Source organism: Puma concolor, chromosome B3, assembly GCF_028749965.1.
Source record: "Puma concolor isolate L17-30 chromosome B3, mPumCon1.1.hap2, whole genome shotgun sequence".
Classification (NCBI taxonomy): domain Eukaryota; kingdom Metazoa; phylum Chordata; class Mammalia; order Carnivora; family Felidae; genus Puma; species Puma concolor.
In genome coordinates, this window is record NC_141672.1 from 27,728,628 (window position 1) to 27,755,898 (window position 27,271).

At 42.6% G+C, this 27,271-nt stretch overlaps 1 protein-coding gene and 1 long non-coding RNA gene across 21 annotated transcripts in view; one reads left to right on the top strand and one right to left on the bottom strand.

Annotated features, from left to right (window-relative positions):
• Positions 1 to 23,497, top strand: part of LOC147579822 (uncharacterized) — a 41,012-nt gene extending 17,515 nt beyond the window's left edge. The window contains exon 2 of the long non-coding RNA XR_015252178.1: positions 22,793 to 23,497. This is a non-coding gene — a long non-coding RNA (uncharacterized LOC147579822). The remainder of the gene's footprint in view (positions 1 to 22,792) is intronic.
• TTLL5 (tubulin tyrosine ligase like 5) overlaps positions 1 to 27,271 on the bottom strand; it is a 289,561-nt gene that overhangs the window by 135,844 nt on the left and 126,446 nt on the right. For 17 of the 20 annotated variants that reach the window (XR_015252163.1, XR_015252162.1, XM_086709211.1 and 14 more), the window contains 2 exons: positions 22,952 to 23,139; positions 3,296 to 3,450 (listed from right to left, as the gene is read on the bottom strand). Coding sequence is in view for 18 of the 20 variants with exons in the window: in XM_086709211.1 (XP_086565337.1) it covers positions 3,296 to 3,450; positions 22,952 to 23,139 (343 nt within the window). In the remaining 2 variants the exon portion in view is untranslated. The remainder of the gene's footprint in view (positions 1 to 3,295; positions 3,451 to 22,951; positions 23,140 to 27,271) is intronic. The other 3 variants (XM_086709206.1, XM_086709214.1, XM_086709216.1) reach the window with 1 other exon arrangement.

The window sequence follows — 27,271 nt, forward strand, 5'->3', positions numbered from 1 at the left end:
AAAACGTGTAGTTAAAAGGCAGCCGAAAAATCCCACCCATCTCATTGGCTAAAGAAAAGCTTAACTACCCAGCTATCAGCATCTAGAGACCGAAACCGATCCCTTTAAGAAAAAAGAGGTCATGAACACTTGGTACCTGCACCCTGGAGGCCCTATTGTCTAATTCTAAATCGGCCTTGCTTGGAGGTACACCTCACTCAGGCTTCTAAACATGTGACTGATCTTGGCCCCGACTACTTTCTCTTCTGGAGAATGGCCTGCAATTAATCTCACTTATTACCTCTGAAAAGTAACAACAGAGGAATGGCTGGCCAAGTCCAGCTCCAGAGTGTCTAGGGAACTGCAAGCTACATGGCCAGGCCTCAGACTGTCTGGGCAAGTCGTGGGCTCTCTGCCTTCCTCTCCCACAACAAAGCTTGAGCAGGGACTCCAGACAGACCAGAGGAACCAAGGGATTTGAGGAGCTGGGCTGAGCTCACACTGACCCAATGGGAGACGACAGCCCTGAGGCTACGTTTGGGGTGGTTTCAAAACAGCGGGGGAAGAACAAGGTTGTCTGGTGAAAACTTGTGTGATCCATAAAATCGAGAACAATAGCAACACCACAGGGAAATGAAAAATAACACTATTTGCAGAGTTCTCGTGAGTCACCAGTTTTCATTCCTGTGGCTACCAAGTCACTGAGTCCTCCAATATGCACATGAGGAGCACAGCCAACGATGGATTCTCTTTACATCTTGTTACTGTTTACGGGACAGCGCCTGGCTTAGTGAATTGTCAGAGTTTCTCAGCGCTGGAATCTGCTGCTGCTTCGTAGATGAACCAGCAGGCGTACCTCTTATTTACTTAGCATCCACTTCCAGGGAGGGCAAAGTGCTGTAAGGACATTCTAAAAGCTCTCAAAACAGCCCAAGAAAAAGATTAAATAAGTAGGTTAGGGTCCCTTAGTGTCAAAACCAGTAATAAAACTCACATCTCTAAGCTACTGATCCCATATTCATGGAACTCAGTCACCCTTACTACTAAGAGAGGGACAAGGGACCCAAGAGCCACGAAACGGTGACTGAACCGGGTGAAAATGGAGACCGGGGCCGGTTACCGCGTGGAATGCCTGCTGGCAGTGTCTGGCTGGGGCCTGCGACACCGCCAGGTCTGGAAGGAGCTTGGGGAACTCAGCACTGCGTTAGGGTGGGCACCTCTGGGAGCTCCACACGGAACTGGAATCCCCAAGCCGAACCTCCGGGCTGTTCTGGCCACCAGAGGTTACCTGAGGGCAGAGGAGGGTTCCCCAGGGCCACCCCACACTGAAATGGGACCTTGAAAACTGGTCCTTAAGCTTGAAGAGCAGGTGACAAGAGGGCGGCTTTGGGTACAACTAACCCAAAAAGGAAAAGGCCAGGGGACTCTGCGGGAGCTGCTTTCTGAGGCCAGTGGCTCAGTCGGTGGTATAATGTGCTATTTTCCTGTAGCTCACAAGCAGGGTCTGGCTAGAAAAAGACCACGCAGAGTGCTGGACGGATTCCCACATCTTTCTGTGTCTCAGCTCTGACAAACAGGTGCTACGAAAAGAAGGCTCGAAACCCAGCCACAACTTTTATTAAAAAAAAAGTTTTCCTCGTTCCATCTACAAGTCTACTTCTCCAAAATATGTAGTTTTGACATTTTGTTTATAGTACAGAAAATGGTTACAGTCTTGTCATATAGATAGAAAATATACCCCAGATTGCAGGGAAAATGTTTTCCACAGAAACAAGGCTCTGATTATAAAATGAAAATGGAATATTTGGAAATATTTTATATGGAAAATAGAGCTCTATGGTATAAACGGAATTTCTCTTTTACGACCTATGTTTTAGGAATGTGGTTATTCTGTGGACTGTAAATCACCAAACGACAGACTTCTTTCTGTGAAGAGAACTTTGTGGGAGGATGTCCTCTCTCAAACAGGCCTGTCTCCTGGTCTTCGACTCTTTATGATTCTCAGTTAGGATGATTCTTTTCACCCTTGACTGCAATGATTACTAGTACGAACGACACTGGATTCGAGCGTGACGTAATGTGCTTATGTTTATGTTGTTTCCCGGGCAGAGTCTCTGCTTCCCAAATGAGTTCCTTCAGTAATGATTCTAACACCAACAGATACTTTGACAAATAGCAATTTCCTTTATGCCCAAGTCTTGGGTCACTCTCCCACTCTCAGAGGCCGGAAGTGCTGGGGCAGGGGTGGGGACTCAGTGGGGCACCCGGGCCAGAGCTTCCTTATTTGGAGGGGACAATATCTTTATTTGGAGGGAACAGAATACTTGATCGGAACGATCACATTCCTCTCTAGCTCATTTCACTCAGGGACAGATGCAATTAAACCCATATTTAATAGTCACGAAGGCAAGATGTACTAGGAATCCATTTCTTAAATTTTTGTTTTTTAATAGGGGACTTAAAATATGGATTGAGAGGGGTGCCTGGGTTGGCTCAGTCGGTTGAGCGTCCGACTTCAGCTCAGGTCACGATCTCGCGGTCCGTGAGTTCGAGCCCCGCGTCAGGCTCTGGGCTGATGGGTGCCATCAGCCCAGAGCCTGGAGCCTGCTTCCAGTTCTGTGTCTCCCTCTCTCTCTGCCCCTCCCCCGTTCATGCTCTGTCTCTCTCTGTCCCAAAAATGAATAAACGTTGAAAAAAAAAATTAAAAAAAAAAAAAATATGGATTGAGACTAGAATTCAATACAGTGGTTCTTCTTTTAATTCAGAAGTTGCTTACTCTATGGCCAGAATCTATTTGGATTTTATCCTCTGCCACTTTGCTCAACTACATAAAGGACATTTCCTTCCCACTTCCCAAATGAACATTGTCCAGGGAGGCTGTTTGAGTTTAATTACATAACCTAGATGAAAACATAAAAAAACAAATATGTCCCTCAAAAAAAAAAAAAAAAAAAAGAGAATCCAAAGTTACTGAAATGCAATGTAGCACAAGTCTGAGGAGACAGGGAGAAAATGTCAGAGGTCAAAACACGAAAATGTTGACGACAGGCAAGGATTAAACATAGTTTAAATTCTTCCTCTTTCACCCCCAAGTGAGCTCACTGAACTGTATCAGAAACTTCCTTTGCCTTTGATTTGTCCACAAACTGTCTTACAAATAAAACGAGGCCCTCAATTCAAGTGCCAGACTACTGGGACACGTGGGGAAAGGCACAGACCACGGGAGTCTGTGCAGGGAGTTCAAGGTAGGAACGGCTCTCTTAGGACCCAGGCTGTCTCGGTGACTCAAGCACTAGCCCCAGGACCCTTCACATACCTGCTTCCAGGAGGGGTGGGGTGGCTCTCAGGAGCCTGAAGGTCTGACTGTATGGACCATGTCGGGCCATTAGGACTGATCACGGGCCGAAGGGTGGGGGGCGTTGAAGCGCTGCTTCTGCTTATGGCGCCGCTTGCCAAATTCAGGTTTGTTACCTAGAAGTGAAGTGAGGGAAATAACATGATTTCATGGCATTTTAGAAAAGTATCATTAAGAACATATGGAGGAAATCAAGTAAAGTCCAGGAGATGCTGATTCATCTGAGCCAAAACAGGGGCTGTGACAAAGGCACCCATTAGAGGCTGGCTTCTGTGCCCATCAAAGAGTTCAGAGAAGCGAGGGTGGCTGGCGTCAATGTAAGTTACCAACTAAGTATTCTGCTCGTATCGTGTGCAAAGTACTGTACTGTGCCAGGCGCTGTGAAATACAAAGATCAATAACCACAACAGCAAGAGGTTACTGGTATTTACTCTGTGCCAGACAAGGGTCTAAGACACGAGGCAAGATATTCAGCCTTTCTGACCCTTGTTCTCTCATCTACAAGTTCTAAATGCACAATAAATTTTAGTTACGCACAATAATAATTACTGTCACATACAAAGAACTCACTCATTTAGACAAAAGATGCACAGGCAAAAGAAAAATGGGCACCGACCCCAATAAACAATTTACAAAAAAGGAATGTAATTAACCAACTAAACATTTAAAACTAGTCATTTCCACTGGAAAATCAAAGGAATGTAAATGTAAGAGGCCATTTTCGTACATACATCGATGCCTAACAACAAAAAACATTATATTAGATATGTACCTCTACTATTTATGTGACTACAAATTGGTAGAATCTTTCTACAATTTGGCAATCGATTATTACAGGTATCAGAGTATTTGTACACTTTGATGCTATCATCTAACTTCTAGCAACTGTGCTAAAAACTAATTGCACATGATTAATGAGGGTGACTATCGTGATAGCAGTCACTATTTAGCAGAACTGAGAATGTGCAAAGCTCTGCGTAAATGAGTACATTACACGCATCTCATTTCCACTGTCATAATTCTGTCGGTAAGTGCCTTTATAATCCCCGTTTACAAAGAATCAAACTGAGGCCTATGAACAATTGGTCAGACCAGGATCTGGACCCCGGTCTTTGGAGCTCCAAAGCCCATCTTCTTACTCACTACACTATATTGTGAACAGATTTTGAAAACAGGCATTGAGTTCAATATTGAAAAAGGAAAAGATCAGAATGACTAACGGTGTTGTTTGGTAAATTTTGCTCTGTCTATATAAGGGAACGCTATGCATTTGTTACAGTTTTTTGAAAAATTCATAACGATGTAGGAACATGTTAATATCTCAGGTTAAAGAAAAAAAATCACACTATGAAACTGTACAAAAAGCAGATCCAAATTTCCTTAAACACACACACACACACACACGCACACACGCACACACGCACACACACACAGAGATACAAACTCCTAAAGGGCATGGAGTACTTTTATCATCCAAAAGAGAAAATGTAAATTATTATGAGAAATACAGACACGAAGTGGTGAGCTTAAAACCTGTGTGATGAGGATGAAATCCGAAAAGAAAGGATGGTTTGAAAAGTGTTTCAAAATCAGTTGCACAGGGAGGGGATGATGAAAGGCGGGAGGGCACAAAGCTGAATGCCGGGTGCTGAGCGTGAGGCACAGGAGATGGAAATTCCAGGAAAAGCATCCTCCTCAAAAATGTCCTAACAGCCTAGCAATTTTGACATTTACAAACAGAAGAATTCTGGAGCGTTGTCTTTTTTTTTTTTTTTTTTAACTCTGAAAATTCTGAAAGAAACAGAAATCATTTCTAGCAACCGTATAGTACTTCATCCCTAGTTAAAGAACTCAGTACGCGAAACAGCCCAGGACTAGGCCTTCACACCAAAGGACTCAAATAGTTTTCTTGGGAAGAAAGCATTTTCCATAGGTCAGGAGTGTCTGTGGAGGCTGGGGTACGGGACACTCAGGCTGCACCCTTCAGTGTGGACCTGTCTTTAGAAGAAGCTTCAGAAGCCAACCTTGGCTCATCATTTCTGACCCCCTTGAGAAGACACACGCAGACGAAAGGGTAGGGAGGGAATATACTGGGGCAGGTTATGGTAGTATTTTCTGGCCCCTAGAGCCTTCGAGGAGCCATGCCTTCTTCCTACACCCCAGAGGCAACATAGGTCAGGTTCTCAGACAATAAATAAAATAAAAGGACCGAACTCACCCCTGCCCCACACTGAGCCCTCTTCCTTCCTGCCCTGCTCCCTGGCCTTAAACATCAGGCCTTTCAAATTAGACATGAGCTCGCAGCTTGTAAAAACGCTATAGAGTGAGAAAGGTCTTTATGATAACTAGCAGCTTCTCCTATTGCTGCCTCAGGCAGCATGCCAAAACCCTAATGCAAGAGGCTTATTAATAATTTATAGTGGAACAGCAATAAAATAAACAAAATGTACACACTTTACCATGTTTAGTATAAACTGTATAGTTTGGAGATTAGTGGACGGGAAAGAGAAGAAATATCAGATTTCTTCAATCTTCTCTCTTTTGGCAAGGCTACCCCTAATTTAAACACCGTCATTTTCATCCTAATACCTAAGTTATTGAATGCTCACCATGTGCCATGTATTAGATGTCCTTGCATTGTCTTGATATGCATTAGCTCACCCTGAGCAAGCCCTCTGAAGTAGGTTCTATTGTTACCCCCATTTTATAAAAGAGGAAACTAAAATCAATTTGATAATTCTGACGGTAAGCAATCAGACAAAAGTCACATACCTGCTGAGTGCAGGGCCACGGTTAGACAGAAAATGTTCTCCTCCAAGTGCATGTGGTATACTTTCCCCAAACGTGGTTTAACATTTGAATAGTAATGTCAGGCACCTGGAAGTGAGGTTTTAGATCTCACTTACTCCTTACCCATCACTCACGGAAGCAGACACTGTTACGCTCCCTTTCAGAGATGGAGACACTAAGGCTCAGAGTTTACCGTAACTAATTTGCTCAAGGTCACGTAACAGTTGCAGAACTGGTACTCTTGTTTTAAAATCCATTTTCTAGTTTTAAAACTAGTAGGAAACAGTCCTCGTTATCCTTAATTCTTAGAGATTTTTGAAAATATAATTAACTATCTCAAATTCTGACAACAGTGATTATACAGGCACTGAATACACTTTGCCTTAAATATTATTCCCCATGTTACCCTTCACCAGAGGATATTAAAGAAGTGGGGGGGGGTGGGGGGAGAACCCAACATCCCCATCAATAGGTTTGGTTTCTTAGCAGGTATAGTAAAAGGAGGCATGAACATGAAACGAATTTTAGATTCTTGGTGGTTCTTTGTGGGTTTTGTTTTTTCATGTAACATTGATTCCTCATTTCATGCATAAACCAAAAAATGGTAGCTATTGTGATTTGCTTCTACACAAAAACAAAATATCATCATTATTTTGAAGTAGCAGAGGGACCACTACTTAAATGAGAGATTATATAAAGAATAATAAAACTTCTAAAGCTTCTCATTTTTAGTTTTTAATGTTTATTTATTTTTGAGCGAGCGAGAGAAACAGAGTGTGAGCAGGGGGAGGGGCAGAGAGAGAGGGAGACACAGAGTCTGAAGCAGGCTCCAGGCTTTGAGCTGTCAGTACAGAGCCCGATGAGGGGCTTGAACTCACAAACCAGAAGATCGTGACCCGAGCCGCAGTCAGAGGCTTAACCGACGGAGCCAGCCAGGTGCCCCTCATCTTTCTTTACAAAGGACTCCTGCTAAAAATGTAACCTGTCTCTTTAAATAATAACTGACCCTCTATTTTAAATATTCTATTCTTACTTCTAAGGTTTTGTCTAGAAGACACCCAGGACCTATGTCACAACTATCCCTACCCGACCCGGCTCTGTCTTCCTGGAACATACGTTGCCAGTAAATAATCAAACAACTTGGGGCTCACTTAGATATGGCCCCAGAAACTTCTTTACACAGTCCTCCAGACAGCCAATACAAATCAGTCAGAAGTGACAAACAACCCCTGTTCTAGAATAGCCCTATGCAACAGAACGTATTGGGATGATGTCAATGTTCTATAATCTACACTGCCCAATACAGTGGCCACAAGCCATATGTGGCTATTATGCATTTGCAATGTGTCTGGTATGACTAAGGAACTGGAATTTAAACTTTATATAACTTAAATTTTAGAAGCCACATGCACCTACCTTGTGGCTACCTAATCAGATAGCATAGCTCGGAAGCCTCAACCAGATCTAGCTGAATCTTATGTGTACAAACTTACGTCTTGCTAGAGTCGGTCCGAGCTAATCATTCCTAGACTATGTGACTTAAAAAAGCTTCTGGTTCTTCCTTTCAGTTTCCCAGTTTTTTCCAGGATGGGCAGAAGGAGATGCCGAACTAAAATGGACCCAAGCATCAATTGTGGCCCCAATGGCACCTTGTCTTGACTAGGGAATATCTAAGGGCAGGGCAAATCTCCCTGCGTTGGGCCGGGCCTTAATAAACTCTACAAGTCAATCAGGGTTCACACGTGGAGGTTCCACCCTAACAGGAAGAAGGATGATAAATATGGCTGCCACCAGGCTACATCTGTCCATCTCTGTTTCTCCAGGTAAACAAAGCTTCATCAGATGAAGAGAAAGTGGACAATTTCATACATATATCTGATTTTCAGTAATGATGAACATTCCACGCTGAAGCATTTTCAAGAAGGACAGGCTTAATAGCACATAAAGACATACAGTACTAGTAACAAAAGAGACGGCTCATGATTTTTGTGAGGAGTATTAGGCTATTAAGGTAGAGGTTGTAGCCATTGGGCCAGGTGGCTTTCCTGGGCCAATAATCAGAGTCTGTGCTACTAAGTCTAGGCTGGCCAACTCATGAATTCATCCCATTGGTCACATAGTGTCTGGAAGATAGATGGGACAGTCTAAAACCCATTTTAATTACTGAAACTATGACACAAATAACATGCCTTGCTGACAATGGATATCAACATCTTTATGTGCAAAAGATAGCACACGTACGTAAAAACCTTGTAAGTCTGTGGACTTCTAAAACTGTCTACCTTAATTTTTATGCAAATACAAAAACTTTCAGGTTCACAACAGTAATAGTAACAATAAAGTCATGTTTAGCTAACGATAGCTAAATTTAATGACCACTTAATTTTTGCCAGGCATTGTCCTGTGTGTGTGTGTGTGTGTATTTATATATAAACTTATTTAGTCTTCAAGACAACTCTGTTAGGTAGGATTACTGCCTTCACTTATAGATGGGAAAACTGAGGTTGAGAGTTGAAATAACTTGCTCAAGAACAAATAATTGTTACATTTCAGCCCCTAGTTTCAACTCCTGGTCTGCCTGATGCTTGTAGTTTCTAAGCACTGTGTTACTCTCACTGCCTTGTACCAGAGCCTGGAACTTACAGGTCCATCTGTGACCAGCAGCATCTGCAATCCCTGGGAGCTTGATAAGGAGGCCGACTCTCAGCCAGCCTCAGCCCCAGTGCAGGAAATCTGCATCTGACAAGAGCCACACACAGGTAATTCACGTGCCTGGTAATGTCAGGGAAGCACTTCTTACAGGAGATGGTGAAAAAGGAAACGGGGGCCATAGAAAGGTTCTCCTCCAGAAAGCTCCGGGAATTTTCCAAAAACCAGCAGAAATGCCTGGACGGGGTGAAGAGCATGATACAAAACACCCAAGGGGAAGGAGTAGAGAAAATAATTCTATCAGAACTTTAAGATTTTACTATTTCTCAGTGTTGTTTGGATGCTCAAACGTTAACTAAGTAACCATTCAGTATGACAAGGATGCAAATGTGAATAAATGGTTTAAAACAAGGGTCAGAAAATTCCAAGTCTACTTGTTTTGCTGCCATGAGAAACAGCGGCCATTAAAAATAACCAAGACATTGGGGTCCCTGGGTTGCTCAGTTGGTTAAGCGTCCGACTTCGGCTCAGATCACGATCTTGCAGTTTGTGAGTTCGAGCTCCGCATCGGGCTTCGCGCTGACAGCCCAGGGCCTGGAGCCTGCTTTGGACTCTGTCTCAGGCTCTCTCTGCCCCTTCCCCACTCTGTCTCTCTCCTTCTCTCTTAAAAATCATTAAAAGGGAAAAAAATAAATAGCCAAGACATTTAAGCCTAAAAATTAAACTTGGTAAATATTCCTCCGCCCCAGCCTTTCTCTAGCTGGTCAGCTAAGTGAATGATTGCCTGCGGGGAGATCTAGTCACAGGATCCCACCCACCGCTGCCTGGGCCTTAGGCAGATGCTTCACCCCTTGCTCCTCCCCCTCCTCTGCTCCACTCTCCTGGGGCTGCTCATCCAGAGGTTCCACTCCCATTCCCTTCTTCATGTCCATTGCCACGGTGACCTCGGTGCATTTTTTCTTGTAATACCAAAACGCTGTTTATTTTAGAGCCAGCCTTCCGAATCAGGCAGGTGAGCAAATATCTGAATGTGTGGGGTAGGGACACATTGTGCGCATTCCATCTAGACAGGTGTTTAAATTACAGCGGGAATAAATACAGGTGATGGATTGTAAAGGGGGTAGGTGAAACACAGAGAGGGAGGCCAATTTCCGGCTGCTGGCCCGCCCAAGTGTTACTGCTTGTTACTGCTGTTTGCTGCCAGTGTTGTAATGAAAATATGATGGCATTGCCCTGATGGCTTCCCAGAATATACCCACCACCCACCCAGATACATAACCTTTTGGTATCCAAAGAGGATCCAGGGCCAGGCCTAACTAGATCACTGTTGCTGTAGTTGCCATGCTCTAGAAATGCTGCACACCTGAATGCTCAAAAGAAGTCCAAACCCGCTTCATATAAGCAAGGTCTTGGCTCAAATCTTAGGGGTATACACAGATTAAAATGTGGCCCATTAAAACGTTACCCATGAAGGAACTCGTAATCTAGCGAGACAAGACACATAGAAACAGAGAACAATATTCAAGGCCTCTAGGATGTGATAACTGCCACAATAAAAATGCTAAGGAAATTCAAAGACATCTGAGCTGGGCCTAAAAGGATAGGCAGTAGGATTGCTGTGGGGGTGGTGGGATGGTGGTGGTTCCTAGAGGGAAAAAGCGTTAAGTCAAAATGCAGAAACAGATAGGCAGGAAGAATGTCTGAGAAATAGGAAGCAGTCTAATTTGGCTAAATCTCAGAGCAATAAAAGATAGGAACAGAAAGAAAAAAATGGCTTGGGGAGGTCATTGAATGCCAGACTAAACATTTGGCTCTTAATCTAAGAGGTAACAGTAAGCTTGCTGAAGGGTTCTGACAGAGTAGTGCTATGTCAGAATCGTGGTGTGGGTAGACAAATCTAGTGCTGTTTCATGGGCTGGGGAGAAAGGAGCTATTAAGGAAAACTAAGATTCGTCGAGAGCCACGGTAGTCAGGCAAGAGGTACTGAGGTCGGGATGCAGGACACGCCATTGCTGGTCTCTACTCACTTCCTTCCTAGGCTCAGGAGCGCTGGACCACGGAGCTAGAGACCTGCTTTGTAATCTGCCGATAAACACTCTTAAATTCATGTGTTCATTGTTCGTGGTTTCTTCTTGGATCAGCCCTCTTTTCGATACATCTTCCCACGCAGCTGGCAAAGCAAGATGGTGCTGCCTGGCATTTTAAGAAGGGATGGTCAAAGAGTGGGCCTTAGTGCAAGTATGCCTGTCCTTAGATTATCTTGCCATGCCTCTCTTCAACAGTAGAATGGTTTGATGATCAAGATTAGGGTGTGGGCCTGGGGGGAAAGGTCTGACTAGATGGCTTGGGTCTAGGCCTGACGCCTGGTGGGCAAAAGAAGTCATTGGATCATACACTATCTAGCCCAAGTCATCAAAGCTAGGAATTCCAGTCAGGAGTCTGGAACCAAAATTAGTAATAAGAGGTGGCTCTGGCCTGAAGAATACTCTCTGGGCATCTTCTTCTGAACCTCAAGGTGGTGACTATGGAATCCTAGATTTCAGCCACAGTTTGCCCTAAATCAGTGTTTAATGACCACATGGGTAGTAATTTCCAGCTCCACCATGGAACAACAAAATCAAACAGACTGATATTTAAGAATGGTGAAGTTTTAGTAGATATTTGGAAAGACAACACAGGTTAATGAAAAAAACCTAAGATGCCGGCATCCAGCGTGAGCTCTCGAGCCCATCAATCATCAACTGGTATCTGCCTCTGTGTATGCATATGCCATCAGTTCCTGAAGGACAAGACAATCTCCATGCATAGCAGACCACATTCTCCATTTCTACAGATGCTCTCTATAGATATGATTTATCTACAAATGTAGCCTTCTGCTAACTGGGGCTGGTGGATTTTCACATGGCTTTTACCTTTTTTTTTTTTAATTTTTTTTTAACATTTATTTATTTTTGAGACAGAGAGAGACAGAGCATGAACGGGGGAGGGGCAGAGAGAGAGGGAGACGCAGAATCGGAAGTAGGCTCCAGGCTCTGAGCCATCAGCCCAGAGCCCGACGCGGGGCTTGAACTCACGGACCGCGAGATTGTGACCTGAGCCGAAGTCGGATGCTCAACCGACTGAGCCACCCAGGCGCCCCGGCTTTTACCTTTCTTAACACAGTTCCAAGGTTTATCATTGCTGCTTAGAAAAACACAACCAGCAAATCTAGAGAGGGCTATGCCAGGAGGCAGGGATTACCCCCAACATGCGAACCGAAAGATCAGTTTATATGGTGTTTCATCACTGGCTCTAAGAAGGTCCTTCAAACCACTTTAGCACAGCAGGATCCTGGAATCTAGTTGCTACCACCTTGCACTTTACTTCCCAATGTCAACTTTATTTTTCATAAACAATCTCCCTTAGCTGCAAAGGATCCTTGTCACTAAACTGCTTCAAGAGCCTAGTGGTAGGGCTGAAAGAACTTCATGCCATGATTTGTACTGTATTATAATTGTAGGCTTATTTGCCTATCTTGGCCCACAAATTACTATATCTCATTCACTGTTGTATCCTCCGAGCTTAGCCCAGCAGGCACAAAAGCATTTATATACTAAATGAAGTGGGTCTCATCTACTCACAAGCACGTGTGTGTGCACACACACACACACACACACACACACACACACACACACAGCCTCTAGCTAGAAGCTAGAATCACCAGTGAGTGGAAAAGTGATTACTGTCACTGGAAGACTAGCAAGGAAATTAAAGGTTCCAAATTACCTCTTTTTGCAAATACCACAAGGGATGGACTGCTTTGGAATAATGGGAAATAAAATAATCAGTGATTAGAGAGAGGCAAGTGTTGCTCTTGCTAGTGCCCTGCATAATTTTAGAGATGCGTTCTGCCTGGTCTGGAAGCCTTGGGCAAGGTTCTCAAGTGTGGGAAATAAGAGCTTTGCGTACAGATTTTGCTCCTTGTCTGCACAACGTCTCTGCTGTTATGTTTCTTCTTGGCAGTGAAACTGCAAAAGGCTGACACTCCATTTGAGATCGGGCTGCATACATTCTCTAATGTTTCTCCAGTGATGAAAATCATGTAGTAAGTATGGATCTGGCACTTTGGGTTTTCCCTTTCTTTTATCTTGTGTGAAACAGATCTTGAACCTCAGGTTCACTAGACTGTTTGCAAATGTCATGTATCTTTTTTATCAAAATGGAGGTTGGGAATTCAACGTGAAAGACCAAATAATAGCTACCACGTGAGCCAACTGGTGGCCTAGCACTCCCAATGCAGCTTACAATCTTGGCATAGCTCAGGCGAAGTCTAGAGATGGGGCTTCAGAAGATCATATCATTAATCCAACAAATATTCATCAGCTACTCGGTGGAATTCTTCTCAGCATGGAGTGAACAGTGAAAACAAAACAAAACTCCTTGCTTCCATCAAGATTATACCCTAGTCGGGGGATATCACTGAAATAATATAAAGGATGTGTGAAGCAAAGATGATCATAGATTTGGAGTGGTCACTTTTGGCCAAATTATCAGTATTACTGGCTATATGCTACCTTAGAGGTTTCAGAGGTTAACGTGGAGACCGTGGGTCCCTGGTTGTACCAAGAGGGAGCCTCACTGGAAAGTATCTGTGAAGCCTTTGAAATTAATGCAAATTTCTAAGTCTGAGTACACATTTTTTTTTTCAGAACAAGATAGCCTTCATTCAATTCTCAAAGGGATCTCTGACTCAAAAAGGGTTAAGAATCACTCAGAATGTTACGAAGATTAATTTGTCTAAATCTGCATTCATAATGTCCTCAGAACTACACCAATATCATCTTGAGAACAATGCTTTTTCTATGTTATTCACATGCAAAGGCTCATCAGAATATGACTAAATCAATTGAGCATGCTACCAAAACTTTCATTCTCCTGACCATGGGGCTCCGAATGATTTGGAACAGGACAATGAAGTGGCAAGTCCTTCCTGACTTGTTCTAGTGTATGTAGCTAGAACAAAAGGCAGGCCTTGAATAGGAAACACCAGTGGACCAGAATCCACTTCACTCAGGAGAAAAGGAAAACCAAAAGTGCCAGATCTACACTTATTACATCATTCTCATCACTAGAGAAATTTTAGAGCATACATTCAATCAAGAACATGAAACAAAATCATCCTTAAACAGTTACCTTTCTAACCATTCTTTTAAGGCCACTTCCTGAGAATTTATAAAATCATCAGCCACAACAACCAACGTGTTTTAAGACAGCTTCAACTCCTGTGTCAACTCCTGGATCCCAATAAAATGAGCCTCAAGGAATTTACACTCTGATCACCAGGAGACACGAGTCAGAACATGAATCGAAATCTAAACGGGGCTAGGAAAAGCTGGGAATCTCTGCAGCCCCAGTACATCGGCACTAAGTTCTCTTGTCATGCACCCCCCTCTCTGTTGAACACTGTCATTTACACAATACACATACACATATCGACATTCAGTGCTCCAAAATCTGGAAAGAGTTCCAGATTAAGATTTGAGACATTCCTGGGAAACCTTACAAAACCACCAAATCACTTTGTAGTGTTTCCAGTTTATACATTTGGTTTTTATGAGTCGATGGGGGCTGCCACCACCAGTGATAAATACATCTTTTTGCATCATTGCAAATTAAGAAGGCCGAATTTTGCCTGCTCAAAAGATTAGGCAAATTTATGATTTCACCATAAAATAATCTGATGAAGTGTTCGCTCAACAAGTAACTGATCATCTAGACAGACCCGCACATTTCTCAACCTGCTTTGGAGTGTAGAAGCACTTCTCATCATGAACTCAGAAGTTCAATTTGTTTCTCTCTTGTAGGCTCAATCATTGGCTTTGCTATAACTGCAGCAGTGTTCAGCTGATGCAAGGTTAGAGTCCTGAATCAAACAGGAGGAGGTAGGAAAACACTAAAGGAAAGAACATGGCATCATACAGACTTGGGTTTGGGTCCTGATTCAGCCATCTGCCACTTGTGTGACCTTAGCACAATCATCTTTCCTTCCAGCTTCTGTTTGTTTCATCTGTAAAAAATAAGTATCCACATCGTAGGGTTAAAGAAATAATGCTTATAAAGTTCTTAGCACAGTGCCTGGTGCAAAACAGACATTCAGTTAATGCCAGCTGCTTTATTCTGAAGGGCAGTGTGGTACTCCCAATAAAAATGAAACATGGAAGAGCAAGAGTTTCAAAAAGAATATAAAAAAACTGGGACGCTTGGGTGGCTCATTCGGGTAAGCGTCCGACCCTCGATTTTGGCTCAGGTCGCTATCTCGAGGTTCATGAGACCTAGCATACACTGTCAGCACAGAGCCTGCTTGGGATTCTCTCTCTCTCTGCCCCTCTTCCGCTCACCTGTGTGCACTCTCTCAAAATAATAAACATTTAAAAAATAAGTATTTAAAAATAAAACAATATAGAAACCAACAAAATACAGAAGAGAAATTCTTTTCAACTTAGCAGGGATGTGATAAGTACCTAGCTAGTGTGAAGGTGCTGTATTAGCTGATGGATTAGAAAGAACTGCCATCACATAGATTATAACTCAATAAGAAATAAGAGATGACAAATCACTATGATGGGCTTACTCTACAGAGAGACTAATAAGGAAGGGGCTTAAGGAGCATGGAGAATGGAAAGAGGACTTCTGGCTGGGGCAGCAGTGGGTTCTGCATTCATTTCTTTATTCAAAAACGTATTGAGTGCACACCATATACCAAGCTGAAAAAAAAATTGGTGAAAACATGGACACAGTCCCCATCCTTAACCAAGACACTTCCAGTCCAATAGCATGAGCACATTTACTGAGTACTACCCATGAGTCAGGTTCTGAGGCAGCAAAGGACACTGCCCCCAAAGGGCCCACCATCTGTTGAAGGAGACAGCTATCTGGACATGCACAGTGTGATGAGTGAAGTGGCATGTATATGAGTGAAGGGGCACCTGTTTGGAAACGTCATGAGAAAGACGTGGCCGCCAACTGACCTGTGAGCTGGCCCCGGGAACTCAGAAGCTTCTCAGCCCCTCCTCCCCTGTCCTTGGAATGTGGGCTCCACTTGCTGTTAGCGCTCCTAGAGCCTGCTCCAGGGACATGGCCTTGAGATGATGATGTTGTGTTGAAAACACCTGCATGGTATATATAGCTGAGCCCAGTTAGCGACTCTTTGTAAGCTTTTAAGATCTGGTGGGCAGGTGCGGGGAGCCATTCGTCTTGCTGCCCAAAACAAGCCTCCTATGTAAGTTCCCTCTGCTATTATTAAAATTGCCACCTACCAACCTCGAGTGGTCTGCCTCCTTCTTTAGTCTCTCCCTGCCCTCTGAGTACAGGGGCTGCTTTCATATTATACCAGGAAAGGCTTGAGAACCAACAGCAGCTATGTGGAGCCTGGACAAATGCATAAGGTTAGACGTGGTAACAGGGGAACATTTCCCGTGAGAAGATAGCAAAACCTATGGCGTGGAGACTAACAAATTCTGAGTGACTTGCACAAGAACATGTGTGATGGGCGAGGACAGGCCGGGGAAGTAGCCCGGAGCCAGATTCTAAATAAAGGCTTTGAATAACATTTAATAGCTTGGGCTCCACACTGTAGATAACAGAAAGCCCCCTCGAGATTCTTGGGCAAAGGAGTATTATCATCAGACCTGTGATTCCAGAAGATTCCTTTACAGCCAAGACCAGGGTGGGCAGGAGACCCTTTGGGAGGTAACTGCAGCTGTCCAGTTGAGATAATTAAGGTCTTAAGCAGGACAGCAGATGTGAAAGTGAAACAGAGAAGACATATATGAGACATTATGGAGTCAGAATCAGCAAGAATTGGCAATTGCCTGGATGTACAGAGAATGAAGATGCAAACAGAGACAGTGATAAATCAAAGGCTCCATACCTAAATGCCAAGAAATGCAGTGTCACCAATACAGAGAGAAAAAAGGGAAAGAACAAATAGGTTTTTGAATACTGAATACTTCTTTGAATATTTTCAAAATATGTTTACAATACGTTGAGTATTTTGGGTGCTGGTAGGTGTCGTATGGAAACGAATTTGTCAATAAATTATATTTAAAAAAAAAACACATGGTGCAAATGGAATCAGGGGAAAGAGGAGGATGAGCTCTTAGAGGAAGAACTAAAGGGCTGGAGAAGCTAAGAAAAGTTTTCAGGTAGGAGGTGGTCAATAATAGTGCTACATGCTGAGGGAGAAGAAGGATTAAAAATAGGTGACCAAGATTGGCAATCCAAGGTCATTAGCAATCTCTGAGAGAGAGCTGGACAAAATGTAAGAGATAAGGTCAGACTGTAAGAGTAAGTGTGGAGGGGAAGGGGTCGGGGACCTGGGCAGCAAGGGCATGTTACTAAAAAAAATTTTTTTAATGTTTATTTATTTTTGAGAAAGAGAGAGAGAGAGAGAGAGAGAGAGAGAGAGAGAGAGAGAGAGCTGGGGAGGATCAGAGAGAAGGAGACACAGAATCCAAAGCAGGCTTGAGGCTCTGAGCTGTCAGTAGAGAGCCCGACATAGGGCTCAAACTCACAGACTGCGAGATCATGACCTGAGCCAAAGTCGGATACTTAACCTACTGAGCCACCCAGGTGCCCCAAGGGCATGTTATTTTAAAACAAGATGGCAGTACAGGGAAGACAAGAGCTTGTGGGGGTTGGGGGTGGCAGGGTGAAAGAAAGGTTACTAGAACAAGAGACCACAGAGTAGGCTAAGGAACTAAGGAAAACTGGGGCTGAAAGCCTTGAGAGACACAGAGGAGCTAGGGAATTAAACAGTCAGTTGCAACTAGGTCCTAGAGCTGGGAGGCATAGGGATCGAGGAGGAGAATTAGTCTCAGTACTAAAATTACCCCATTTTACAGAAAAAGAAATCAAGGCACAGGGATGTTAAGTAACTCGTCCAAGGTCTCACTGACTCAAGAACTCCTGCTTTTTCTATTTATCCTTTTCTGTTTCTAGAAATGGGAAAGAGTAATGTACACGATACAAAAAAGTGCAACTTTTTCTACCCAGAAAGAATACAGAACAAAAGGAGCTAGACTTGGAAAACAACCACCCAATCAGAACCCAAATGTACAGCAGTTCAAACGTGTCCAGGCACGCTAAGGAGGCAGGGGGAGAGTGCCCAGTGCCCAGTGCCCAGCGCCCAACCTTGTGATAAACTGGGTGCCACCCGCCTCGGTTCTGGAGAACATTCGTCATCATTTCAGAAATTTAGCTCTCTCTCTCTGTCAATTTCACCTTCAAATTGGAAATTTTGAAATTAAGATTCACTCAAGGTCTACTGTGGCAGCTGCTGAAGCAGAAGAAATGATAGAGAATTCCTTGACACATGAGTGACTGAGAGGAACGAGTAGCCAGTGGAAACCAAACATTCCACACCTCGGCATACACCCTTCTCCAGAACTGCTCTAGAAAAGTATCAGGGTCAGGAGCAAAAAATGAAAGAAACAGAATGGTTTTCTTTTCCACTCTCCATCTTCATGAAAAATGTGAGAGGCAGAAAGTGTCTCCTCCCTCCTATGTATCTGTCAGCACATTTCCAGGAGGCCTGGCCACATCCCGGGCACCGGCTGGCTGGGGAACAGAGACTGACACAGCACATTCGTTCGCCCCGGAGCCCTCGCCTGGGTGGTCTGCTCTTATTCCTTTGATTAAACTCCCAGGCTGGAGGAGCTGGAGTTGCTCCTAATGATAGCTGGTCCTGAAATCTCACACTCGCCCGCACAGAGAGGGCCAGTGCTCCCTCTGAGTCGCAGCCTCCCACTCCTCACCACAGAGCCGGGCTCCTTCGCCACATTCTTCTGCTCACGAACAGCCGTAACCACAAAGGGCAACGTGGGCGCAGAGTGCTGCAGGGCTAACGCACACGTCTCCCAGCACTGAGTGAGGTGGAGAAAGGGAGACTCAGGATCTCCTCCAGCGCCCTGTCAGCTACCGCAGCGCTCCCCCCACCCAGCAGGTGAAAGATGCTCCTAGAAAACCCTGCTTTCAGGGATGTACACTCTGGCTTCTAAAGAATCCCATCCCCCAAAGATAATCAGCCTGTCAGGTGTCAAGGGAAAGAACTAAATTTGACCTGCTCTCTGCTCAGATGCGTAAGGTACTTGCTGAATAACCATACGCTAAGGACACGTTATCTCTTTCCAGAATATTGAAAGCATACACATGCTGGCAAGCATTCTGAAGTGGCTACTGTGGCCACTTCGTGGGGCAAGGAAAAGTCTGAGGTTCCTAGGTGTTCCTGGCTATAAATAAAGTTAAATCATAACAGAGGTAGTGAAAGTTGTTATGAGCTAATAAACAAGGTTCTGTTTCTAGCCATGCAAATCCATAAGAACTTAGCCTCTGATGTAAATTCTTGGTGCTGCAGAGTTTTATGATCAAATTCTGGGGTTGTCGGAGTACTCTGCTTCTGTACTTTTGGCTAGGTCACTTTGCCTCGGCGTGGTCACCAGTGAGCAGGAAGGAAAAGGGGTGATGCTGCCCCGCCCTCCGATCTGCCCTCCTCCAGCTACCCGAGTGGTCCAGCTGAAAGGCAAAGCCGACTGCGTCTCTATGGCCCGTACCTGTGAGATATAGAGAAGTTCCTTCACAGAGAAAGCTCTCCTTTAAATCAGCCCTTGTCTTCTCTTCCAGCTTCCATCCTAGCTGCTCTCTGCTGATTCCCTATCGTCCAATACCACTAACCAGCCTGTTGTTATACATACATACATACATATATACATGCATGCATGCATATATATACAAACATACATACATGCATGCATGCGTGCATATATACATGCATGCACGCTAGCTTGTGTTCTGAAACCTGTCCTTACCCTTCTTCTTCCACCCACATGTCCACCTTTAAGATTCAGTTTCAACACAATCTCTTCCAAGAAGGCTGCTCTGGCCTTCTCACTCCCATACACAGGCTGGGTTAGGTGTCACCTCTTCCGGTCGTACTGTTTATTCCCTAGAAATATCTCTGTTGTGCATTTTCCATGCTAGAACTCTCATGTGTTTATGTGGCTGTCACCCCTACCAGATTGTGAGTTATTTCATGCCAAGGACTATGTCTTATATCATCTCCGTGGCTTAGTACCAAAGTCCGGAACATTCCTAACAGCTTAATAAAATGTTTTTGAATGAATAAATTTAAAAAACCACATTTGAATTAAAAGTTTTATGAAAAATGCCACTAAAAGCTTTAATGGACTAGGTAGTTGAAATTATAGACAAAATAAAATGATTTTTCAAAAATGGACCCAAGGATTTCAATTTTTTATACTCATCTTCCAAAACACAAATAATTTAACATCGGTGTTCCTTATTTAGTAGTAGGTCTCTTAATACCTTACCCAAAAGAGCAAGGTAAAGATACATCAGCTTATGGGAAATAATGAAAGTGACACTTGGGAGGAAAATTCATAGCTTTCAATATAGTGACAAACAAGAGGGAATGAAAATAAGTACCCAACTCAAGAAATTGGGAGGAAATAAAGCTAGAAAAAGCAGAAGGAAGAAAATTAGTAAAGACAAAACAAAACAATCAGAAAACATTAAGAAAGTATCAATCCTACTGGATAAAAAAAGAAAGAAAAAAGAAAAAAAGAAAAAAAAAACCACAAACACAAAATAGGAACTGGAAACAATCACAGGTAAAAAGCACTTACAGTGATTACCGAACACAAAGCTGCTTCTGCTGAAACAGCGTTGAAGGTTTCATGGTCCAAGTTGAGAGAGAAGGGCAGAGCTGCCCCCACTTTGGGTCTGCACCCCCCCCCCCGCCCCCCAGTAAACACAAGAGCCAGAGCCCATACGAAGCCACTCTAATAAGTTATTATTTACTAGAAGAAGAATAAAAGAATTTTCCAAATTCCAAATTAAGGAATTGCTTTCTCTGAGGGGAAGGAGCCAGATAACATAATTGAGCTTTTCAATAACAAAGTTCATTTTGGTAATAGTACATTTTATCCAAAAACTTAACTTTTTGAAATCAAATTAAAAATCATTTATTCTTGGGGCGCCTGGGTGGCTCAGTCGGTTAAGCATGCGACTTCTACTTAGGTCATGATCTCACAGCTTGTGAGTTCAAGCCCCACGTCGGGCTCTGGGCTGACAGCTCAGAGCCTAAAGCCTGCTTCAGATTCTATGTCTCTGTCTCTCTTTCTGCCCCTCCCCGGCTCATGCTCTGTATGTCTGTCTGTCTCTCTCTCTTTCAAAAATAAACATTAAAAAAAATTTTTTTAAAGTAATTTATTACTTGAAGCCTTTTATGGCTGAAATACCAGTATTTCCCAAATACATGGCATTTAGACTTTACAAAGAAGTTTTTGCATACTATCCTCAGGACCCTGTTGCATTTTCCCCAACAAATAAAGACCCTGAGGTTGAGAGAAGCTGAGTCAACTGTCCGAGGTCACACAGCTAGTCAGTGGCAGAAGACAGATCTTCAGATGGCTAGTGTAGTTCACTTTCTCCCACCCTACCCTGCTTATTACAAACTACGGCCCCTCCCTCAGTACTGTACCAAGCACCAACTACCTTCTTACCAGACTTTAAAAGTTAAGACTGACATCTAATGGCAGGTTCAGATTCCTACGAATAGGAGTCTGATGGACTTTGAATTCACTGGCACTGAAGTTCTCCTTAGATAAGAAAAATGGACTGAAGGAAATGATTTTCAAATTAGGATACAATCACCCTGGAGTCCACAGGATCAGAATCTTGCCATTTTGCAAGCTTCGTAGCTTACCAAATGACAGAAGTTGAAAATATGTAAACACTAATATTGGCTATGTTTCTTAGTGACTGCAAAGAAAATTCCCTAATGCCTTGGTGCTTCTAGCTGCTCATTTATAAAGTAGAAACATACACTCTTGTCAATGACCCGGTGAAAAAACGTGTAGCGGATCATTGGCCCTCTCCCTTCCTCATAGCCACTTCACGTTTCAAAGTTCCTTCCCATTCGACCATGGTCATGACATTCTAGTCCCTCTTCCCAGTGCTCCAACACTAAAATCTAACTCGCCAGCCTGTCAAGTCTCCGCACTGCCCTTGTAGGATCCTGTGTTCCTATTTCAAATCAGGCCTCCTCATCTGATCCCTTCAAACTAGTAGGGATTTTTAAAAGAAAATTCAGTACAGCCTCACACACTGGGATGAGGCTGAAGTAAAGCTAAACCTGACCTTTAATTTTGGTTCTCAATTTTATACAGAGAAACAGGGCGCCACCAGGGAGCAGTGTGTTGCCTACTTTTAACATGTGGTGGAAGTAATTTTCAGCTTCACTTTGTTCTAGACTTGATTATCATCACAGAGTTGCCACTAATTAAGACTCGGATGCAACAGAGAGATAGCAAAATATTACCGTGGAGTTAAATCATAATAATGTCTTTGGAGGACTTTGATACCGTTTTGCATTAAGGAAAGGGAGAAGATATGGCTTCCACTTCTGGTTAAATACCATGGGAATAATCAGCGGGGAGGGCAAAAACAATCCCAAAGTTCCTGTGAAAGTTTCATCTAACTTTATTGTGTTATAAGCTTATTATCATACATATAGCTTAAGGTCACAATTCTGGTATCTACTTCCATCTATTCAGCTTTCTGAATGATCTTGATTATATCACTTCTTCCAGCCTCAGTCTCCCCCATCTGTAAAATGGGGCGAATGATATGTGTTGACTAAAGGTGTGCTGGAATACTTTATTAACCAGTGCCCAGGACACGTCCTGAGATCATGAGATGAAAGGTGGTACAGTTGGAAAAAAAAAAAAAAAAGAAAGAAAAAAAAGTAAAAGGTAATGTTACGGCATTCTGGTAAAAAGATTTACAAGACTAGAACTCACTGGAAAATCGTACCAAAGAAAGAAGTTATTTTTAAAGATCCTTTAAATGTGTATTTGACAGCTGAACGTTCAAGTCTGTTTATCCATGAAATGAGGACATCAGAGCTAGCAGCAGACTTAACTGTGGAATACCTGTAACAGAAGCTTATTTTCTTTACAGATGAAGAGAACACTTTCACTCTTCAGCTCACACCAACGCATCCTCCTTCAACAGGCATCAGCATATGGGAGACGAGCAAAGACAGGGAAGGACAGAGCGCCCTGTTGTTGATACAATCCTCGGAACCAAAGAGCTCTTCGGTCCCCCAACTGTCCGTACCTGCTGGGTGAGGAGACTGATGTGGGTGGATGGGGAATACTGCCTGGCCGCCTGCTTCTCAGCCAGCCGCTGGAGCTCGGCCGTAACCATACTTGGGTTGTACCGTTTGCTGGATGGAGAATCATCTTCTCCCTCTTTTTGTGTTTTAGCCACTCCCAAATGCAGCTTGTTTGGATGGCATGACCCTGCTAAAAAAAAAAAAAAAGAGAGAGAGAGAGAAAAGTTTTTATCCACTTCGGACAAAAGCCCTGAAAAACTTAGGGTGATGACAAATAAATGTCAGCCAACAGATACTTGACTGAATCCCAAGGATCTTGACAACTTAAAGAGCAATAAACCATCTTTGAATGCTCACACGAATAAAACTAAATCCTTACCATGCGCAAGAAACTCTTCTTACCGCCAAGTTGTTACAAGCATTTATTAACTATGTTTTTGTTTATTATGAAAGCTTCACACACACAAGATTTCATCACGGGCAGTGGGGAACAACCACTCCTAGAATTTACTAATCATAATGAATAAAAAATGTAGTTTTAAAACTCATTATTTCTTGTTATGTGACTCTTCTGGTCGGTTGTCTGTAACAGCTACTGCCAAATTAGCCACAGTCCTTCTTACCAAGCTCAAAAGGGAAAACAGAAAAAAGCAAAACAGTGTATTTAGATATAAAAACAGCAGTACTCTTAGAATTTCAAGTGACTCATTTTCCTTTCAGATTTAAATGCTCTTTTTCCAACTGTAATATCCCAGAGTTCTATTATCTGGGGGCACTGAAATTCTGGTAAAAAGAAATTATTTAACATAAAATCAAGGTTCTTATTTTCTCTATGATGGAAGCCACACATCTCACCGGAAAAAATTTTAAACCCAGGAAAGAAGAAACACTATCATGTGTTTCCTTTCTGTCCTTATATAACTGGGATCACTTGGTATACACAATCTGCTTTACAAAATCTGTAACTTTTCCATGTTGACTTTATTGTGAGATATAGAAAATATTATTTATAACAGATGTGTTGTTATAAAGAATACTATAATGAATGCTGTGAACTTACTATCCAACTCAAAACCACATTACCAATTAATGTGCAACAAGCCTGGGCTCCCTTGAGACATCCCTTACCTCCCTCCCCTTACCATTCATTCCCTTCCTTTTTAGAAGTATCTCTAATTATGTATTTGTGGGGTTTGTGTATGCATACTTAAATAAAATACTAGATAATTTTGCTTGGTTTTGTGCTCTACGCAAGTGGTATCTTACTATCGTAGTTTCCTAGGATTTGCTCTTGTCATGCAATACCATACTTTCAAGATTCATCTTCGTGAGGTATAGCTAACATTCCTTAACTTATCTGCTGCTTGGCAATCCATTTTGCAAACACACCACAACTTCTTTTTCTATTTCCCATCAATGGGTATTTTGGTTATTTCAAGCTTATTGCTATTATTTGCTATTTGCTATTATCAGTGCAGCGATGATCACTCTTGAAAACATTTCCTGGTGCACATGTGGAAGAACCTCTTTTATGCATATGCCTAAGAATGGGATTGTTGAATCACAGAGTATGTATATTTCCAAGCTTATGTGATCATGCCAAAGTGGCATTTTTTACATTCCCACAAACAAAATATGAGAGTTCCTATTGATCCACATCCCCTCCGACACTTAGTATTATGAAATATCTTGATTCTTCCCACTTCCAAGGGGGTGAAAAATCTCTCACTGTAGTCTCCACTTACATTCACTGATTGATAATGATGCCAAGCATGTGTTACCTCTTTTCTGATCCCACTGATCATTTTTCCATTTGGGTTCTCTATTTCTTATTAATTTATGGGAGTTTTGTTTATGTTTTCACTTGTTTCGTATCATACGATCTTAAAGATGGTCTCCTTTATTTTGTCCTAGAAGTTTTAAGTTTTGCATCTGAAATTGATTTTACACATAGTATGACTCAGTGACCTAATTTCATTTTTTTCCTGTATTATTAACCAATTATCCCAGCACCACATATTGAGAAACCCCTCCCTTTCCCCTATGTACAATGCCATCTTGGTCATGTATCAAAGTTCCATCTATCTGTGTGACTGTCTCTAACTTCCTACTCTGTTCCGTTAGTCCATCTGCCTATACCTTTGCCAATACTACACTGTTTTAATTATCAGACCTTTATATAAGTCATAATAAGGTGTTCCTCCACCTTATTTTTCTTCCTTCATAGGTTCTCTCTATTCTTGCCATTGAGAATGGGCTTGTCAAGTATACCAACACACCTGTTGAGGTTTGGGTTGGAAATGTATTGAATCTAGGAACCAATCTGATGAGAATGGAAATATTTATGACACTGACTCTTTCCATCCATGCACATAGTCTATTTAATCTATTTTATTTAGGTTTTCTCTAATGTCTCACAAAAAGCCTTACGAAATTTCCTTTCTTTCCGAAATGTATTCCTAAATGTATTGTTGTCTTGGTGGTGACAATTACACAACAATGTGAATATATTTAATGCCACTGAACCATATACTTAAAAATAGTCAAAAGGGAGGGCCCCTGGGTGGCTCAGTCAGTTAAGTGTCTGGTCTTTGGCTCAGGTCATGATCTCATGGTTCATGAGTTCAAGCCCCATGTTGGGCTCTGTGCTGACAGCTCAGAGTTTGGAGCCTGCTTTGGATGCTGTGTCTCCCTCTCTCTCTGCCCCTCCCCTGCTCGTACTCTCTCTCTCTCTCTCTCTCGGTCTCAAAAATAAATAAACATTTAAAAAATATTAAAAAATAGTTAAAATGGCAAATTATATATACATTTAACCACAATACAAAAAAGACTTGCTTTTTTAAAAAATTTTCCTTTAGAGAGTGGGAGAAGGGAAAGGGAGAGAGGGAGAGATGGGGAGAGAGGGAGAGGGAGAGGGAGAGAGAGAGGGAGAGAATGAATGAGAATCTTAAGCAGGCTCCACACTCAATGCAAAACCCCAACGCAGAGGTCGATCCTACAACCCTGGGATCATGACCTGGGCTGAAATCAAGAGTCAGAGTCTCAACTGACTGAGCCACCCAGGCACCCCTCAAAAACATGCTTTCTAGCTCTTTGTTGCTAATATATAGATAAAGCTATTGATTTTTTTTTTTCAACGTTTATTTATTTTTGGGACAGAGAAAGACAGAGCATGAACGGGCGAGGGGCAGAGAGAGAGGGAGACACAGAATCGGAAACAGGCTCCAGGCTCTGAGCCATCAGCCCAGAGCCCGACGCGGGGCTCGAACTCACGGACCGCGAGATCGTGACCTGGTTGAAGTCGGACGCTTAACCGACTGCGCCACCCAGGCGCCCCAAGCTATTGATTTTTAATATTGATCTTATAGCCATCATACTGCTAAAATAATTATTTCTAAAATGTATCTGTTGATTATTTTCCACTTCCTATGTAGACATAGACTAGTTTGCGAATAAACTTTATTTCCTCCTTTTTGATCCTTATGCTTTTAATTTCTTTTCCTTATCTTACTATGCTGGTTCTGGTAAACCATTAAATAGAAGCAACGTTGGTGGGCATTCTTTTATGGCTCTTAACATTAAAAAGAATTCTTTCAACATTTCCCCATTTACGCTGATACTTTTTTTTTTTTTTTTTTTACGAGCACTCACATGAGCAGAGCAGAGGGAGAAAGAGAATCCCAAGCAGGCTCCATGCTCAGCACAAAGCCCGATGTGGGGCTTGATCCCACGACCCTGGGATCATGATCCTAGCTGAAACTAAGAGTCAGATGCTCAACCGACTGAACCACCCATGCACCCCTACACTGATACCTCTTGTAGAGTTTTGGCAGATAGCCTTTTTCAGCTCAAGAGAGTTTTCTTCTCTTCCTAGTATGCTGAGAGTTTTATCACAAATGAGTGGAGAATTTTATCAAATTCTTTTTCTGCATCTACTAAGATGAATATGGTTCTCCTCCTTTAATTTGTTGATGCAAATGTCATTTATAGATTTTCTACTGCAGTTCTTAGATTTTCCTGTTGTTCCTTAGCTAAGCTTGTTTATGGTGTCCTGTCTCTTTCATATGTTGCTGGATTTGGCTAGCTTACATTTTGATTAGAATTTTTGCATGTATGTTCATAAATGAAGCTTGTCTACAATTTCCACCCCCCCATCCCCAACTGGTTTTTGTTATTAAGGTTAAACTAGGCATACAGAATGAACTGAGGATGACTGTTTCTTTTCTCATTCTCGAGAAGAGCTGAAGACTGGAATTATCTGCCCCTTGAAAGATTATTAGAACTTACTTATGAAATTACCTGGGCCTCGGGGCGCCTGGGTG